Raw genomic sequence first — 18,900 nt, 5'->3', positions numbered from 1 at the left:
ATCTACATAATTCATGTTCAGGGATGTTTATAAAAACGTGCATATAATTATATAGAGTTTTGTTTTACATAATTCATGTCTTTGGTTTGATAGCAATTTCGTATCAGTAAATTAAAAAATTTAGCTAATTTGATTTAAAAAAACTGTATTTATATTAATAATCTAAAAAATGTTTTTATTGTAAGTAACATTGTTAAGTATTTTAAATCATAACAAGTACAATTTAATATTAAAAATATAAATTTATCTGTAATACTCAAATAAAAGTTTTAATAATTACAAAATAAATAAACGATTCAAATCAATAGGGTGAGAGCAACTATATATATGAGAATATATTTTTTAAAGAAAATATTACCTTAATTGAGGTTTTTGATCATATCTTTGATATAATTCACATCTAATTGAATTCAATAATTGTAAATATGATTGATTTGGCATCTTTAAAAGAGCATTTTTAAACGCCCAACTCATTGCACCAGTAGCTTGATTTCTTACACATGTATCAACAGAAGTTTGAGAATCTTTACAACTATGCAGAATTAAAACTAAATTGTTAAAAAAATTTAAAATACCCTGAAAACATAATTACTTCCGCAGGAGATGCCTTTGCATATTTTGCTTGGTGAGAATTATTATTTAAGTTCGTAGCTTTTTTAACCATTTTAAAAATAGATGAAGTCATTCCTATCACACCTTTTGCCGAAGGCCCTTCTCTTAGTAACTTGTTTGCTGAATCAGAAAGAAGGTTTTGTTCTTTAAGTTTTCCTTCAGTAGACTAAAGAATCAGTAATTTATATTTATTTTAAGTTTTTTTTACATAAGTAAAAGGTAAATCCAGAATAGAACCTGAATGACAACCTAAAAATTATTAATTTTTTGTAAAAAAAATAAACAATTACAGTCGAATATAGCAGTAAGACGACAACCAGGTGGCAAAGATCTAACAAGAATATTGTGCATGATGTCATCTGTAATATAGCCTGCATGATTAGAATCAACAGGGTATATTACTTCATCACTTCCATCTTCTTCATCACCATCCATATCATCTATTTGCCCTCCCTAAATAATATTAATTTTTACTATTAATGACTTATAAAATACGAACATGACCACTATAATGGAAAAAAAGGCTATCCTGAACAATATAAGAAATAATTAAAAAAAAAAAAAATACATTAGGTTTAGCGTCTTTTACAAGCCAATGCATTGCATCAATAATATTTTTTTTTGTCGGAATACCACGAGGATTTGTTTGATCATCTGTAAGAATTACTACGAAATATAAGTTTATGAAAAAAAATATTCCAAAAGTACCTATATCATCAATATGATAACCATAGCGTTCTTGTCTCTATTTAGTACATTTTTTAATTTTTTTTTAATTTATCACCTTGAACAAATTGTGAAATGTTATGTACATCTAAAATTGCTCTAGTCATGGAAAAAAGCAAAAAGTATATATCTTCACCATTAATACACCCTGAAAGTTGTCTACGAGTTCCAAAATAATTAATACCAATGAATAACGCTTTCTTTCTTCCTAAACAATTAGAATACTGAAAATTTGGTTGATTTGTTGCTGGTATTCTAGAATTTCCTTGATTTACAGTTTCAGGTGGTACAAAAGACCCTTGTTGAGGCGTACATGGAGGTAAACAGTAATATCCATATGGTTCTTGATTTATTGGACCTCCATAATATGGATGTGGAGACGGTTGCATAGCTTGTGGAGGGCATGAATTTGGAGGAAATCCCGTATATACATAAGTATTCTGATTGCTAGGTGTTCCTGGATGATATTTGTGATATCTTGCACCTGGATAACTCATATTTTTTTGAATTTATTTAATATACTTTTTTTTGACGTTAAATAATAGATTACGATGTTTGAAGAAACTAAGATATAAAAATATCTTTTGATAAGAGGTTAATATTCGAAAAATACAAGCTTTTTTTATTTTTAAGATTATTTTAAATATTTTTATTAGTTGATATTTTAGTTGGTATAAAAAAGATTCTAAAAGAAAAAAACATTTATCAAACAAAAAATGTTTTTAAATCTTTTTAAATAAAGGATTTTTTTAAAAAAATCTATTGTATAAGTATTTTTTGAAAGTTTTTTTGTACTGTTATTCTTTTTATAAATAAACAATCCAATAAATATCTGATAGAAACTTTATTTTAAATTTTTATAATAAAAATATTTCTGTTCAGAAACTGTTCTTATTCGTTTTTTATTCTGCTGAAGAATTTATTTTACGTTTCAATTAATTTTTTTCATATTTTAAAGCTCGTTTTGATTTTTTGATGATTTTTAACATGTAGAACTTTTGTTATTCAAACACTACTTTCAATTGTGTTTACTCTTACAAGTATTTTTCTTGTATTGTTCTATTTATACCCTAGTGTATATTTATTAAACAAGACATTTCAGAAGAATTGTTTTTAGTCATATACATTCGTTTTTTACTGGTTTTGACTTTTATTTTTCCTTTTCAAAGACATATTGAATAAATGGTATATTCAATATTTTTTCTGTTACATTTATTAAACATTTGCATTTTTAAATTCATATTTTGCAAAGAAAAAAAATTTTTAAAATACTGATTTATAAATTCACAAAATCCTATTTAAATTTATTATGGAAATACAACAAATAATGTATTTCAACTTCTTTTAAACACTTATAACTCTTCAAAACTTCACTAAATATTTATTCGTTTTATATCAAATTAAACATTCTTTTTTTCAAATATTACTTATTGTATCTTTAATATCTAATCAACATTAAATATCTTGTTTTTACATATATTTCTAAGATATATTCTTACACATTTAATTTATACATGATGAATCATCGATATCACTGTCTTTAACAACCACTGATGAATCATCAGCTAAAAGGGCTTTCTGGAAGGTTATTTAATGGATCTTTAGAAGAAAATTTTGAATGGTTTAATCATTCTTTAACACTTACAAAACTTACTCCGCTTTTCCGCTTCTCCAAGGACTCTTTAGCAGCCCATGCACATGAAATGGCAATAACGATCCGTCGGTCACAACAACAGATGAAACACTCGGAAAAATTAAGCCAAGACTCGAGAAAATTATCCTCTTCATTATCTTCTTTTTCTTCATCACGCCTTTCAGAGATGTGCTTTGTTTCCTGCCAATGGGTTTGGATGCCAGCACAGCAAGATCTTGGAGGTTGTGTTTGGATGGTTTTTGAGTTTACAACAGCAGATGAAGAAGATAAACAAATGGAAGAACATTATATAGAAAGAAGAATAGATACACAAGGAGTATCTTCTGCTAAAGTTCAAGAAAATAGTTATGCATGTTTTTTAGTATCATTGAATGATGAGCCAAAGGGAAAATGGGGAAATTTTCCATTACTTATATCAAGAGTTCCAGGAGATTTGCTTCAGATTGTTGTAACCTATTTAGCAACACGTTTTGATACATGGGCAACACCATTTCGGCTGAGTGCAGAGACATTAACACATCTTTTGCAAAGTTATGTAATATCAATAGTTCCAATGAGCGAAGAGAGTTCATTGCCATTAGAACTAACATTCTCTACAAAAGGGATAAAGGGTTTAAGACGAATAACGGTTGGGGTAAAAGGACAAGATGTACAGATATGGCGGGAAAGGTTTGTTAGACTTAACAAGAAATGTGTATTAACAGAAAAAGAGGGCCAAACTTTCTTGAAGAACTAAAAAAGCATTTAGAATATCAAACTGCAATTGATTTTAATCAATTGGAACTCTGTCGGATCGGTTGTGGTGGATTTGTTGTTGCTGCAGAAGGAAAACTAAAAATACTTAAACCAATTCAACAACAAGTAATATTGGAGATCCTTAAGATGGAAACAAATAGAGAAAGTCAAACTATACCGATATCAGGCTAAGTGCTCAGCAATATATATTATTACTGTACTCAATATAGAAATAATCGATTTAACGATATTAGTCACGTGAAGATAAGAATGTCTTATAAAAGTATATTACGATTAAATATTTAAAAAAAAATAACAAAAATATATGTTGAATCGACTGGATATATATTGAACGAGATAGATATATTGGTAGACTGTTTTCCTTATTCGTCTTCATCTGAAAAAACATCTTCACCTCTTTTTCGTCGAGCCATACGCTCTTTTTTCTTTTTCCTTAACTCGGATCCTGTTAATTTTTTCGGCTTTTTCTTTATATCAATCTTATTTCCTAGTGCATCAAACTGATCTTCTTGTTGATCTTCTTCTTTAAGCCTAGGCCCAGTTCCTTGACCTTGGACCCAATTATGCCCAGATGGAGTCATTCGTCTATTTTGTACACTCCAAACTTCTTCAGTAAGATTCTTTGTAAATTCAGAAGAATGTGTAATAATAACAACACCACCTTCAAATTTCTTAAGAGCTTTTGAAAGAGCACCTAAAGAATCCCTATCGAGATAATTTGTAGGCTCATCTAAAACAATAATATGAGGCTTTAACCATGACCCTGCAGCAAGAACTAATTTGACTTTCTGACCTCCTGATAAACCCTTGATTCTTGAGTGTGTAACAAGTTCCGCATCAAGGCCAAAATTTTCACAGTGTTTTTCAATTTCTTTACGAACCAAAGGACGGAAGTTCCCTGATTTTAAAGCTTCTTTTAAATCGATTTCAGCAAGCATTTTAGAATGTGATTCTAGTAACTCGTTCCGAGGTAACCAAGCATTGTCTGTACTGTTTAATGGTACCCATCGTTCATTTTTTTGCCCAATATTTTCTCCAAGAAGGAAAGAGCACTCATATTCATACGTATTTTTAAGTTTTCTTCGAGAAAGGATTTCTTTAATTTTTCTACTAGTCCCATTAATTTTAAAAATTTTGTCCATAAGGATTTCATCAGCTTCAGTTATTTGCCGAGAAGCTTTATCTATAGTTTCCGAATCTTCGCCTGTACGATACCTCCACTGAATATATTCAGATGGTGTTTTATTTTCATGAGAACCAAGATGGGTGAATGCAGCTTGAGCAACATATGCAATCCGAAGATTAGGATGACACCAAACTTCACCTTTTTGCGGAATAAGTTCACCGCAAAGAACTTTAATTAATGTAGATTTCCCTGCACCATTAGGCCCTATAACAGCAATACGTGATGATAAGGAAACTTGAAGCGAAATATCTACAATTTGAGGAGCACTAGTTCCTTCATATTGAAATTCTATATCCCGCATACGACAAATAGCACGCTGTTTAGTCTTAACGCCTTCCAAATAACCTGGTTCTGGAAAAGTAAATTCAAGCTCAGATTGAGAAATATCTTGATAAGATCGAGCAGCAGGAACCATAGAAACAAATTTACTCATATTGCCTACATATTTTTTAAGTTTAAAATGTTCGTAGTGAATAATACTTTGAACAACATTATCCAAGAAACCAGAATCGTGCGAAACTATAATGCTAGTAATTTGACTTTGTGAAATCAAAAAACTTTCAAGCCAAGCAACATTTTTTACATCTAAATGATTTGTAGGTTCATCTAATAATAAAATATCTACTTTCTGAAGCATAGCACGAACTAATGCCAATTTCATTTTCCAACCACCTGAAAGGCTAGAAATAGGCATTGAAAGCATATCCTCTGTAAAGGAATGTTTTAAAAGGGAATCTATTGCATCTTGTTTATTGTTGACTGTAACTAATGGATCATTTGCTATAAAATCAAGAACAGAAGTTACTGATTCTGTGTCATCAATATCATGTTCGACGTATACAGTTTTCAATTCCATAGGAAATCCTTCTACTTGACCATTCGAAATAGCACGAAGAAGAGTTGATTTTCCCGAGCCATTAGGACCACATAAACCATATCTGCGACCACGTTTGAGGTTTAAAAACGTTCTGTTTAAAAGAATTTTTGCACCATATGCGAGAGAAAACTCACAATTACACAAATCATCACCCTCTTCTTCTTCCACTTCATTTAATGAACTATCAAAACATGAAATAGCTCGTTTTCTAAAATGGTCAACAATAGAATTAACATCCGCGTCGATAACAATATGATGCAAATATGGAAGAACGTTTGAATTCCAATCGACAACCTCATTGTTTTTTTCGTTAATCAATTGAGATGCGATACAAGAAATATAATTCAAATAAATATCAGATGTTGTTATTAACTCCTGCTTTTTAAGAATAGAGTGAAGTGTTTCCAAACAAGTTTCTGGCTCTCCTAGTGTTGGAACTTCGGATACTTTTCCATCCTTAACATTTCCAACTCGAATCAATGTGGCCAAAGCACGATTAGTAACTGCTCTACATTCCGGATCACCAATAGTTTCCTTAACATTTTCAAGTATTGGCATCAATTTAGGTAAAAAGGGAGCGATAATATGAGGATCTTCAACAAGTTTACACATATTATCAATGATAACTGCGGATTTGCGCTTAATAGCAGTTGCACGCTCATTTAAACCTCTTGCTAATAATGGAACCATAATAGATAACGTTGATGCATGCACTTCCTGAACAAAAGTCGTAGCTCCAAGAGTATGAATTGTTTCTGGGACTTTTTCCGGTTCAGCAATACAATCAATGAGTATAGGAATAAAGCGCTCAATATCCGGATTAGATATAAGTGAGCATACTTCCGTCATCGTTTTTCGTGCTTGATTTTTAACATCTACCCGTGCATCCCACATAGACTCTGATAAAATAGGAATCAACTCTGGTAACCGATACGACATTTGACATGGTGCTCTTTTAACGAGTATATCAAGCATACGGAATGCACACATTTTTTCCGCCAATTTTCCAGATACTTGAATCGACTTAATAATCGGCGGAAGAACCGCTTTAACTGCATAGGGATTCACTTCTTTAACAATATTTTCACTCACAGCAATAGCTTCTGCCCGTACTGTTGCTATTTTGTCTACTCCAATCTGTGTTAAAAGCACCGATAAAAGTTGAACAAGATATGGCTCAAGTCCGGGGTTAATTTTCTTAGAAAATATTGATGATATGGCTTTTAATGCTTGTTCTCGTACTCCAGCATCTTTTGTTTTAATCTTTTCCGTTAAAATACAAAATGCTCGTCCATATATATCCGAATCTCCTTTTTCCTCAACTGAAGATTCTTTATTATCAACTACCTCTTTTTTTTCCGTTTCTTCAAGTGAAACGTTCAACTTATGCAACAACTCTGTTAATATCTTCAGTGATGGCGTTTCTTTGACTACTGAAACTTGTTCAACCATATCCACAACTGGCAACATATGTTTTGTAGATAATTATTAATAAATAAAGCTGCCGTGTAGAATTTTTTTTTTAAAAAAAATGCCTTTTAAGATCGATCTCGCTTAGAATGAATAATTTTAGTAAAAAATATTAGTAAAAAAAAATAAAGTTGAGTAAAAAAAATATTACATATTTTTTAAAATCTATTGAAATACGTATTTGGTTTATTTACGCAAGTAGGTTTAAGATAGAGAAAACCTTTGGTTAATATAGAAGTAAGTGTTGAATAAAAGTAAAAATGAATGTATCAAGATTTAGAAAAACTCAAAGACCTTGTATTATATTTTTATGTTTTTAGTGTGCTTTGTTAGATAAAGTTTATCTGTTATAGATATTTTATATCACATGTAAAAAAATATGTTATTACCCTTTTTACCAAAAAATAAATACTACTGTATAAAGTGTACATCAAAAATGCATTGTTTTAAAATTTCAAAAATAAATATGGTTGTTTCTCCTGTAAAAACCAAAAAAATTGATTTTATGATGAATGAGATATTGATGGATCAGATGGTAAAGAAAGATGCATACTTTTAAGTAAAGTATCGGCCGGACCAGGGGTGCCATGTTGTCCATGAGCACTCTCATAGAGGTTTTTAAGAAGATTATATTGTATATTCGCATTTTCGTTTTCTTCCACAGAACAAGGTGTATCAGTCGAAAATTTTGAAAAGGAATCTTTAAGAGTTGTAGACGATAATTCTGCGTCCATGGCATCCATAAAATCTCGAATAACAGGTTCATTTGGTATCGAGTCACTTAGCGTTTTGTGATTTGACGCTAGTTTCTCTGATGTTGGATGATTTTTGACATCTATCAAATGTTCATTGGATATATCTGTAAAATGAGAACACTTAGAAAAGAATTATTAAAAAATACATTCTATATTCTTACCTAGCGTCTCTTTCATAAGCCTTATAAACTCTTCTTCATTAAAGCTTATATCACTATTAGTAGCTGTATCACTAAAGAAATCGCTTTAATTATATTAACTGTATTTTTATTTTATAAATAAAAAACCTACCTTTCAGGATCAACTCCATCTGGACCTGCCTCTTCATTACTCACAAAGCTTTCGAACTTTTTTACTACTGATTCAAGTGTATTGTCAGATAAAGGTTCTTGTATCTTTTTCGCTACATCTTTGTCTGAAAAAAATGCTGTCCTCGAACGCATTAATTCATCCAATTCATCAGGGCTAACGTTCAAAAAGTCATCATTATCACATCTATCTGGCCATTTGGAAATATCTTCATCACTTGGAAGTACCTGTTTTAGAATATCTGATATCTGTGATAAAGGATCGTTTATCGTTTCAACAATAGATTCTGATGGTTTTGATTTTAAAAAACACTCAATTGCATGATCTTTCAACAATCTGTACTTTGCAGATCCCTCTTTTTCATCCTCAAAATACCCACTTAGTTCCAATTTCTTGAGAAAAGATGTCCAATTTGGATCCTTCTCTATATCATACTATCAAACAAAATAAAAACTAGTCTATTATAAAATCTCACGTACCACAGGGTGTTTTGGAGACCCTTTTGCACACAACATCTCAAATCCACAGGTGATCTTCATACCCATTATCGCTTCCTCATAATTTAAAGATCCAGGCATTGGCAGGTTAAATAAAGGATGTTTGTGGAACATTTGGCCTTTCAATTGTGCATGTAGGGTCTTTGTTGTTCTAACCACAACTGAAACCATGTCTTTCGGGAAAAACATATTCATTTTCTCACATGCTTTAAGTGAAACCGGGTCTCGTGTATAAAATTCCTGTGTTGCTGCTGCTATAAGGTTTGGTGCTACATGTAGCAAGTGGGCAACTGGCCGGGGAACGATTACTCGTGTCCTATGTAGACTTTTTTTCATTTTTTCTTGGTATCTATACCAAAGATCCATTAGCCTATCCCTACACTCAAAAGCACTGACTAGTCAAATCCTATAAGCACTATTTTTATTCTAAAAGTACTATCTTTCCTTTTTTAGCATCTTAAAAATATTACTTATACTCTAAAAACAATATTTGTACTTTAAAAGTGCTATCAAAACGCTTCTTTTAAAGTGAAAACATTATTTTCACTACAAAGGCATTACATGCACTTGGAAGTGCTCTTTTAATCACAACGTACCCTTCAATCCTCCAAAACGCACACTTTTCAAGTTTCTGATCGTATAACAAATCCTCCGATGTATTTCGAAGGAAAAACAGTGCCTCATCAAGCTTTAAACCCCGGATCTCCGCTCTAGACCGCCCTTCAGCCAGCTCTTTAGCAGGAATAATTTTTAGTTGGCCCTGATTGATCCATACCTTTGTTTGCTTAGTAAATTAAATAACACACTTTTCAGGCACTTCTTCTATGCACTTTGTGCTTCTTTTAAATATTATATGCATTCACTGGAGACTATACGCTTCTTTTATGTACCTTATACCTCTAACATTTCATATTCTATCCACCTAACATCTCTTTTAACTATTCTGCACTCTTGTTAAACATTTAATGCTTCTGTTAAACATTTAATGTTCCTAACAAATGCATAACACTCCCAATAACCATGCATTAGCTTTCTTCCATGCTTTATATTTCTTTTAAACACCCAATATTTCTACTATGTATTTTACACTATTGTAAAACATCTGTTAAACGCCTGTTAAACGTTTAACAGACGTCTAAGACCTTTTTTAAACATTTTATACTTGTTAAACATATGATACTCCTTCTAAGTGTTTAACCCTTTTTCTACATGCTTTGCACTTTTATCAAGTCTTTTAAACATCTATTAACTGCTCAAATTTTTGTTAAACCTATTACATTTCTTCCAACCGCTTTTTGTCTATGGACATATATTCTGTACTTCTTCTAAGTATTCCCCACACATTTCCTATATATAAATATCAATTATATCTTTCCAGTGTTTCTGTCTGTCCCAGTGCCTGTGTAATTCTTTCCACTCACCCGATATCCTGAACTCCCTGTGTCCAACCAGCGCGGAAGCGCCTTTGCGCCCTCAATTAGTAAAAATTCACCATCACCATCAGTAACTCTATTTTGTCAGTTTTAATTTTGTCTTAACTGGTGTTTTGCCGCTGTCTTCGGCATGTCATTTCCATTTACTGCATATACCTACTGCTTATACTTTACTGTGTATACTGTGTATATTTCCTGTATATTTATTATGTATATACCACTTATACAGTGCTTACACTGCTTATAGTATACTTATAGCGTGCTTATACTCTATATGCCATATATTCTATGTTTATGCTATGTATGCAACATATATGCATTACATATGTATTATATGTGTGTTATATGCGTGTTATATGTGCATTGTATGCGTATTATATGCGTTGTATATGCGTATTATATGCTGTGCAACTATGCTTACTGCCGCGGCTTAGCAACCAACCTTATATAGAGAGCCGGAAATGTCTGTGATATTTCACGCAGAACTGCAACCATATACCACTCATCCTCCACTGCTTCTCCGCAGTATATTCGCCCGTATATATGCGCGGGCGCCTCACGCAGCATAAGCGTTGGTCCTGCTGCATCGTACCATATATACTCATTGCTGCAACACTGCCAGTGAGTAATCAGTGCAGCTTTGACTGTTTGTAGGTGTACTTGTTGCTCTTCATGAGTTGTTAGGTCTGGTGAAATCCAAAACAGCCAGAAACGGCATTCGGTGTCCATCAACGAGCATGCACAGTGGGTCACGTGGACACCGCGTATATAACGTGCATATAACGCGAATATAACACGCATATAACACGTCATAATATACATATACTACGCATACACTATATATATTATATATATGCAGTACATGCGATGCTATAATATACAGCATATGTGTGTATACAATACACATACAGTAATGCATATGTATTAGCAACGTATATGTTACATGTATACAGCACACACTATACATTACTCGATATTCTAATGTATGCAGAGCGTATAGTATGCAATGTGAGTAGTGTGGGTAGTATGGATACGCGTGGATATGTCTATATACGTATATATGAGCGTGTACACTGTATACAGGTAAAGCAGCATGTATGTCTGTGCATACAGCCTAATTTGTGTATAACAGTGTATAGAGCAAATATAACGCATACACTATACATATACAGTGCATACACACCGCATACACACCTACAGCGGACCGCTGACAGACAGTGCACTGTATGCATCAGACGCACGCTGTATGTACGCACTGTGCATATATACATATATACAGATATATACAGATATACATACATATATATATATATACGCACAGACTCCCACTGGCACGCAGTGGCATGCATATGCATATAGATGCATACGTGCAGTATGCAAGTGCTGTATAATGTATAGTGCAATACAGCGTGCAATGCAACATGTATACAGTATATACATATGCACGTATAGTCTAGAATGCATAAACCCGTGCTATGACCCTACATGTGTGTTGGTCAGACAGTAGGGCATATAATACATAGTCTATACATACTGAATATATAGCTGTGTATACATTATAGACACTATATATTAGTAACACAGTATATATGCACACTATATCTCCTATATCCTCATTATATTCCTTATATGCCTATTATATCCTATATTCTTACTATATATACATATTATATGCGTATTGTATGCGTTATATTTTCACTATATATGCTGTTTATTACATATATTCATACTACGCATTGCTGTGCTACACACACTTATTATAGTATATATCGCATATACCGTATACACCGTATACACTATATATGCGGTTTATGCATTTTGCGTGTATATGTGCATTATATACGCATTATATGCGCTGAATATGCTTCATATATACATTTTATGCACATTATACGCACTATATGCGCCCTTATATCCACCTTTTTCTCTTATTAGCCCTCTTCTTTTTTCTATGCCGTCTTTTGTTCTCTAATGCTCTCTTTATGCTTGCGCCCCCCGCGCCCCTTAAAGCCCGCCGCCCCCCATTCTCTCCGACGATGAGCTCTCCACGCCGCCGCATCGAGACCGACGTCATGCGGCTCCTTATGAGCGATTACGAGGTAACGCTCGTCAACGACAACATGTATGTTCTCTATCAGGTCTTCTCTGAGTCCTTTTACCTCACTTTTGTCTTTTTTTACTTTTTCTTAACACCTTTCTAACATCTCTTAATATCATCTTAACATCGTCTTAATATCTTTCTAACTTTTCTAATATCCTTCTTAATCTCTCTTAACACTTTCTTAACACTTTCTTAACTCTTTTTAACTCTTTCTTAACACTTGTTATCATTTTAACGTCATCTTAACTCCATCTTAATATCATCTTATCATTTTTTTGGAGTTTTTAACTTACTAACCTCTATAGGCAGGAGTTTTATGTGCAATTCCGCGGTCCAGAAGAAAGTACGTATATGCTCCATAGCTGTGCTGACGGCAGCTCCCTTTACAGGCGGTATTTGGAAGGTTCATGTCGAGCTCCCCGATCAATACCCATACAAATCGCCGGTAAGTACACTGCAGACTTGTGCAGACAATTGACGGCTCATGGCACAGTCGATTGGCTTTATGAACCGAATTTTTCACCCAAATATTGATGAACTGTATGTATACACTCTGTCTGTTTGTGCTGACAGCAGCAGAAGCGGATCTGTGTGTTTAGATGTCATTAATCAGACGTGGTCCCCAATGTTTGGTATATACAGAGACACAGAAGCACACTACTGATGCTGCAGACATGATCAACATCTTTGAGGTGTTTCTGCCACAGTTGCTGCGGTATCCAAACCCGTGTGATCCTCTCAATGGAGAAGCAGCTGCATTGCTCATGCGGGAGCCAAAAACATATGAAATGAAGGTCCGGGACTATGTAACACGATATGCAACCAAGGAAATTGCAGAAGGAGTGCCAGAAGACACAGACAACGATGAAATGAGCAGTGTTGGAACATTAAGCTCAGATGAGCCAGTAGAGCCTGCTGGAGCATTGGAGGTGTAGTAATAGAGTGTTTGAAACACTGGGAGGGTGGGAGGGCGCTTGTGGGCTTTGGGCGGTGGCGGAGATTGAGGCATAGATGCATGTTAGAGAGCGGCGAGGCGGGAGAGCCAGAGAGCAGCGGTGCGACGCTGGGTAGCTACAGCAGCGGCGTCAGGAGCAGCAAGAAGCGCCCAAAGGGCGGCAAGGTGACCGGTCCAGGTGCGGAGATCGTCGGGGGAGGAGGGGCCGATACCGATGCCGAGAACGGCCCAGCGGGACCAGCGGCGGTGGGTGGTGGCGATGGTAGCGACAGCTTCGAGAGGGGGCAGTGTGTGGGCTTTCCCGTGGGAACTTCCGTGTATTTTTGTGTAGTCTTTTATGTAGTAAGCAATGGTAGTAATGATAGAGAAGTTGTAGATGATTAGCGAGGAGATTGGAAGGATTAGTGGTGAATTAGGAGGAATTGAAAGGGGTTGATGAAGAATTGACAAAGAATTAATGAGAAAATGGAGAGAATCGAGTGAGGAATGGAAAAAAAACGAGTGAGGAATCTTACCGGAAGTGTACAGGGAATGTCTGTTGAAGAGAGGCTTGAAGACAGTGGACCAGAAAGAGCGAATGAGGTGGACAAAGCTGTCGAGCGAAGTAGGAGGAAACGAAGTGGTACGAAGAAGATATTCAGCAGAGTCGGAGCCGAGAGCGTTGACAATGTGTATTTTAAGAGGTACAGCAGTAAGAAAAGAGGAAACGGCAGAGTTGAGGAAAGAGGCAAGGAAAGGACGAAGTGCAGGCGGAAGGGGCGAGCCAGGACGGCAGAGAATGTCTGGGACATGTGGAATAAGTATGTCTGGATTAGAGGCATCTGTCTTGAAAATATCTGGTTGATCAGTAAGTTGATCAGTGTTTGGCTCAAGTGTGTTTGGCTCATCTGTGTGCGTTTCGAGTGTATCTGTTTCGAAAGAATGTACATTGTGTGTTAATAGGTCGAGTGAAGAAGAGAAGCGTGTATCAGGTATGTTGGGTATGTCTGCCTGAAATGTCTGTGCCTGAAATGGAGGAGAATCAATGTCCATGTCAGTAGCAAGGGACTCAGTGGGAGGAGCATCAGGAGTACTAAGAGTACAGGGCCAGTGAGAAGACTGGTTGAAAGTCTGATTGAGGATTTGAGATATTTTGAGCATAAGAGAGCCCGCATGCATACCGGGTTCGTAAGAAATAGCATGGATTCCTGATGACATCAAGTTTAGAAAGGCAAGGAAGTCGAGGCAAGGAGAGTACCGTGGATCATTGCTTTGATGGCGAGGTTTTTATCGTTGGACAGCAAAAAGGTCGTTAAAAGACGTTTTTCAAGCCAATATCTTTAGGAGTAAGCATGGATAGTGGGACCCGTGCACATACCTACAACAGTCGAGGATAGAGTCGTCTCCTAACAGCGAAGCATCTATTACTTCAGACATTTTTTGACCTCTGATTGAATTTTCCTTTTGTGACAAAGAATGATAAATAAAATTGATTGCCTTTCGTACAGAAGAAGTCCTGTCCTTTTCCCTGAGAGATGAATAAGTGTTTTCAGCTGACTTTAGCCCGTCTAGTTCCTGAATAGTGGCCCAAGGAAACAAAATAATGTAATTGTGTGCTTTGCAATGTATGCTTAGATCAGAAATAAGAGATAAGTGTGAAATTATGAACTTTAAAAAAAAGGGTTAGCAGAGTCAAGTATTTGTGGTATAGATACATTTGTATCGACGACAAGAATAACGGTATCGTTTAGCATGTGCTCATTATCAGTCTACGATTGTATGTCCTTTAGAAATAAAAAAATATAAATAAGATAACTTCACACCATAAATGATGTCTTTAAATCCAAATCATGCTCCATAGATTCGTCAGGAACCATAGATATCTCTACATTTAGAATTTCCTCTGGAATCATATATTTCTTGTCGTTTTTTCCCGCATTTTGAGAAAACATAATATATTCCAGGAAAAAAGCATTGAAGAATACAGCACTAACTGATATTTGTTAATCAAAAAAGGCTTTTCCGTGTAAAAATGAGTATATTATGAATTTACCTGTTTTTCATTTTATGTTTGCGATACGTTGATATACGTGTCAACTTCATGAAAATTAAAATATTACGTTATTTTAAATTTTTCTTTATTTTTTGTTCTGCTTTATCAACTATATATATATATACATACCCTCTTATTTTAGGATGTTTTCCTTTTAAACGTCTTTTTTCTGTGGCTCCATTTAGGCTTTTAACGTTTGCAGATCCTCAAATAGAGGGTGATGCCAAAATCTTAAATAAAGGACTAAGGGGTACGAAAAGGTGTTTTTTTGCACAAATAGCGGCTTGATTCTGTAGGTTATATTGATTTATGGGGCAATGATATTTATCTTTCTCATATTCAATGGGCAATGTCGACTTTATTGTTTCCTCGACCAACACATCTTGTAATTTTGGGAGATTTGATGTCTAGTCAGTGGATATCAGACGAAGAACATAGGAAAAGGGTTTATAGATTGAATAAAATCTTTATGAGAGTAATAGCAGATGAATGATATGCAAATATTTTAAATATTATAGAGACAGCCGTATTTAGGTGTTTTTAATGTCTCAGGGAACCATGATATTGGATATTCAGGGGAAATGACAAGAAAAAGAGTTAATCGTTGGGAACGTGCATTTGGAAGGGTGAATGATGCATATTATTTTGAAACTATGATTCGGGGGAAGCCTAGACGGCTACGTATTGTTATCCTTAATACTTTGAGTATTGATGAGCCGGTATATGACAAGGTTCGTTGTTTCAATAGTTTTTTGGTTTAGTTTTTACATTTTTGATATTGATAGCTGTATAGTCTATACGGCAGGAAACACTTGTTTTTTTAGATAAAATGGGAAAAGAGCAGATACCGACAATTTTACTTACGCATTTGCCTCTGTATAAGCATAAAGGATTGTGCAAGGATCCTCCTTACGTTAAGTATTATGAGAAAGATAAGACTATAAAAGAACAAAATCATCTTTCCGAAAATTCAAGCAATTTAGTTCTTACAAGACTTTTTAATCATATATATAACGGCGCTATTATAACAGGACATGATCATGAAGGTTGTGATTGTATTCATATGCTTGATGATCAGGGAATGTGGATTGTGAAAAGGTTTAATAATGAAAAAGAAGGCATACGTGAGATTACAGTTCGTAGTATGATGGGACAGTATGGAGGTTATTCTGGCGTTTTCAGTGCTAAAATAAACGAAGCTAGTGATAGTAAGTATTAATCTATAGTTTTGATCTGTTTTAACATAAATGAAAGAATGGGAATTTTCCTATTGTTTATACCCGTTTGTTATAAATCAAATTTGGTGGAGTATATATATATGTGATTTTATTGTTATTTTATCATTTTTGTTTTCTTTATTAAAGTATAGAGGCATAAAATCATTTGTAAGGCGACTGTTTAGAAATAAGTATGTAAACAAGTGAGTATTTTATGTTTTATAATGAATAAAGCTCATTCTGGGATTAGTTCTAAATTAAATTACATGAAAGTATGATTGATTCCCATAAATAATTATTCAGGAATTTTGTTTTTTGATTATTGTTGTCGATTTTTGGAACTGTTTAAAATATATGTTGGAGTGGGTCACTTTTTTAAAAAAAAAAAAACTGTTTTAAAATTGTATTAATTTCTTGGTAAAGAGTAATTTCATAGAAAAATAAATTTTAAATATAAACTACATAAAATATTAAATTGTTTTTATAAAATTACTATTTACATGTTAGTTGATTTCTGAGTATAAAAAGAAAAGCCGTTAATAGTATAGTCAAAAATAGTATAATTAATTATTCTTACTAGTAAAAATTTGAATTATTTTATAAGATTTTTTAATTATGAAATATTCAAGTATTATGTTTTATTCTTTTCTTTAATAACTGTATTTATAATTTTTTATCTATTCATATACGTATATTTGATAGATAATGTTAGAAAGTTGAAATAAAGTTTTTTTTAAAAAAAAACATTTAGAAAAAAAATACAGGTTAAATAAAGCAATATAAAACTCGTAATTTAAGTTTTCCGTAATGAATTGATATTAATTTGTTGAAACATGTTTATTTTAAGTAGAATTGCTTTTATTATCACGTTTTTCTATATAAAGTCTATAAAATAATTAATATGAATTTTTAAAATACTATCAAAAAATAAACATACTGTGCAATAACTCCAATAGAAAGTTGTAATGTTTTTTCAATTTGTTCAGTTATTAAATTTAAATTGGTAACAGACAATTTAGGATTCATATTTATATTATTTAATTGATAAAGCCATTCAATTGGTAACGCTTGGCTTTGTGTATTTAATTCAAGCTCATTATAAGGATCATTTAAGTATATCACGAATGAAAACATTTTTTCATTCTTGTTTTTTTCCTTATTGTTTGATGACATATCTTTTAAATTAAATGAATAAGCCTGAATAGATATATAAATTGATGTATATATTGTTAAGGAATTGGAAGATTCTGTTCTTTTTTTTTCTAAACCCAAAAAAGGAATGATATGCTCCTAGTGATTGATTTTATAATATTTCTATGATTTTAAATTTTTTACCTTTGCCGAGTCAATTGCAGCCTCATATTCTTCAAATATACGAAATTCTTTCATAGGTTCTGTTCTCAAGATATTTTTCTTTCCTTTCTGTATAACAACATCTTCATTTTCTATATGTGATATAATCTTAAAAAACATATAAATTATAGAATAGATCTTTAAAATATATTTACCTCATCAAATATTGAATACACCATTTGATCTAATTTTGGAAAGAATACTAGATTATGATATATTTCAATTTCTAATATTTCATGTAATGAGATAGGTGGTGCAACTACATTTAGCATATAATTAAATGTAGAAGACAAAGTAGGAATAGCATTTGATCGAAATTGGTTTCCTAGATACATGATAAGACATATAAAGTTTCTATTTTTTTATACCAAATTTTCCTAATGTATCAGTATCCACTATATTGCGTACTTTTTCTTCAATTTTTTTTCCTTCTAAATGTTGAAATTGCTTTACTTTTTCTTCAGCTTGTTTAAAAAAGAATGAAGTGTTATCCAGAATCCCTTCAAACCATGTTTTTTCAATCTTTTTTCCTAAAGTTTTATCAACTAGACTTGTTTTTGGTGATTTTTCATGTAAAATATTTTCTTCTACATTTTCTTTTACATTCTTTTTATCTGACAATTTATTTTCCTGTTCTTCAAGAGGCTTTTTTTTAACAATATCATCTAAAAATTCAAAAACAGCCTTTTCATCTTGAATATTTTCTATTGGAAAATCCTGAGGTGGATTTTTTGAATCAATTTTATCAATTGAATCAAAAAGAGACATAAAATCTTCTTTCTTATCAGACATTGTTGTTTTTTTATGTATTTTTGCACAGTTTTTGATCAATAATGAATCTTATAAAGAAAAAACATTATGAGCTAGCTTAAGTTATACTTTCGAGATATTTTAAAAAATATAAGTATAATCAAGTAAGTAAAAATGTAATAAAGAAAACATATTATATATGTTTATAAAATAATAG

At 32.9% G+C, this 18,900-nt stretch overlaps 8 protein-coding genes across 8 annotated transcripts; 3 read left to right on the top strand and 5 right to left on the bottom strand.

Moving 5' to 3' along the window:
• Window positions 1-276: 276 nt before the first annotated feature.
• T551_02308 (Ca(2+)-dependent cysteine protease MCA1) lies at window positions 277-1,835 on the bottom strand (the record flags this gene model as incomplete). Its single annotated transcript, XM_018374571.1, has 9 exons — window positions 277-319; window positions 359-532; window positions 576-778; window positions 821-861; window positions 903-1,065; window positions 1,112-1,141; window positions 1,181-1,278; window positions 1,321-1,350; window positions 1,397-1,835. 9 exons carry the CDS (start codon window positions 1,833-1,835, stop codon window positions 277-279), a joined length of 1,221 nt encoding a protein of 406 aa, XP_018229143.1.
• A 1,056-nt stretch (window positions 1,836-2,891) lies between these two features.
• Window positions 2,892-3,919, top strand: T551_02307 (uncharacterized protein; the record flags this gene model as incomplete). Its single annotated transcript, XM_018374570.1, has 2 exons — window positions 2,892-3,661; window positions 3,703-3,919. The coding sequence occupies 2 exons, from the start codon at window positions 2,892-2,894 to the stop codon at window positions 3,917-3,919; spliced, it is 987 nt and encodes a 328-aa protein (XP_018229142.1).
• Window positions 3,920-4,110: 191 nt separating this feature from the next.
• On the bottom strand, window positions 4,111-7,281 carry T551_02306 (elongation factor 3; the record flags this gene model as incomplete). The annotated part of the gene is made up of 1 exon (XM_018374569.1): window positions 4,111-7,281. The coding sequence occupies one exon, from the start codon at window positions 7,279-7,281 to the stop codon at window positions 4,111-4,113; it is 3,171 nt and encodes a 1,056-aa protein (XP_018229141.1).
• Window positions 7,282-7,784: 503 nt separating this feature from the next.
• On the bottom strand, window positions 7,785-11,004 carry T551_02305 (uncharacterized protein; the record flags this gene model as incomplete). The annotated part of the gene is made up of 9 exons (XM_018374568.1): window positions 7,785-8,140; window positions 8,198-8,280; window positions 8,328-8,779; window positions 8,825-9,237; window positions 9,404-9,626; window positions 10,052-10,073; window positions 10,120-10,189; window positions 10,260-10,351; window positions 10,718-11,004. 9 exons carry the CDS (start codon window positions 11,002-11,004, stop codon window positions 7,785-7,787), a joined length of 1,998 nt encoding a protein of 665 aa, XP_018229140.1.
• Window positions 11,005-12,630: 1,626 nt separating this feature from the next.
• On the top strand, window positions 12,631-13,311 carry T551_02304 (E2 ubiquitin-conjugating protein UBC8; the record flags this gene model as incomplete). Its single annotated transcript, XM_018374567.1, has 3 exons — window positions 12,631-12,821; window positions 12,870-12,916; window positions 12,990-13,311. Exons 1-3 carry the CDS (start codon window positions 12,693-12,695, stop codon window positions 13,309-13,311), a joined length of 498 nt encoding a protein of 165 aa, XP_018229139.1. The 5' UTR covers window positions 12,631-12,692.
• Window positions 13,312-13,842: 531 nt separating this feature from the next.
• Window positions 13,843-15,262, bottom strand: T551_02303 (mRNA-processing endoribonuclease; the record flags this gene model as incomplete). Its single annotated transcript, XM_018374566.1, has 6 exons — window positions 13,843-13,866; window positions 13,920-14,518; window positions 14,569-14,648; window positions 14,689-14,978; window positions 15,026-15,079; window positions 15,134-15,262. The coding sequence occupies 6 exons, from the start codon at window positions 15,260-15,262 to the stop codon at window positions 13,843-13,845; spliced, it is 1,176 nt and encodes a 391-aa protein (XP_018229138.1).
• A 149-nt stretch (window positions 15,263-15,411) lies between these two features.
• T551_02302 (uncharacterized protein) lies at window positions 15,412-16,830 on the top strand (the record flags this gene model as incomplete). The annotated part of the gene is made up of 6 exons (XM_018374565.1): window positions 15,412-15,613; window positions 15,660-15,838; window positions 15,882-16,094; window positions 16,157-16,571; window positions 16,618-16,771; window positions 16,815-16,830. The coding sequence occupies 6 exons, from the start codon at window positions 15,412-15,414 to the stop codon at window positions 16,828-16,830; spliced, it is 1,179 nt and encodes a 392-aa protein (XP_018229137.1).
• Window positions 16,831-17,422: 592 nt separating this feature from the next.
• On the bottom strand, window positions 17,423-18,725 carry T551_02301 (uncharacterized protein; the record flags this gene model as incomplete). Its single annotated transcript, XM_018374564.1, has 5 exons — window positions 17,423-17,465; window positions 17,518-17,870; window positions 17,916-18,041; window positions 18,089-18,258; window positions 18,302-18,725. The coding sequence occupies 5 exons, from the start codon at window positions 18,723-18,725 to the stop codon at window positions 17,423-17,425; spliced, it is 1,116 nt and encodes a 371-aa protein (XP_018229136.1).
• Between the last annotated feature and the right edge of the window lie 175 nt (window positions 18,726-18,900).

This window comes from Pneumocystis jirovecii (assembly GCF_001477535.1).
Source record: "Pneumocystis jirovecii RU7 chromosome Unknown supercont1.10, whole genome shotgun sequence".
Classification (NCBI taxonomy): Eukaryota; Fungi; Ascomycota; class Pneumocystomycetes; order Pneumocystales; family Pneumocystaceae; genus Pneumocystis; species Pneumocystis jirovecii.
Note: the sequence above shows the minus strand (reverse complement) of the source record. Positions and strands in the feature narration are given on the sequence as shown.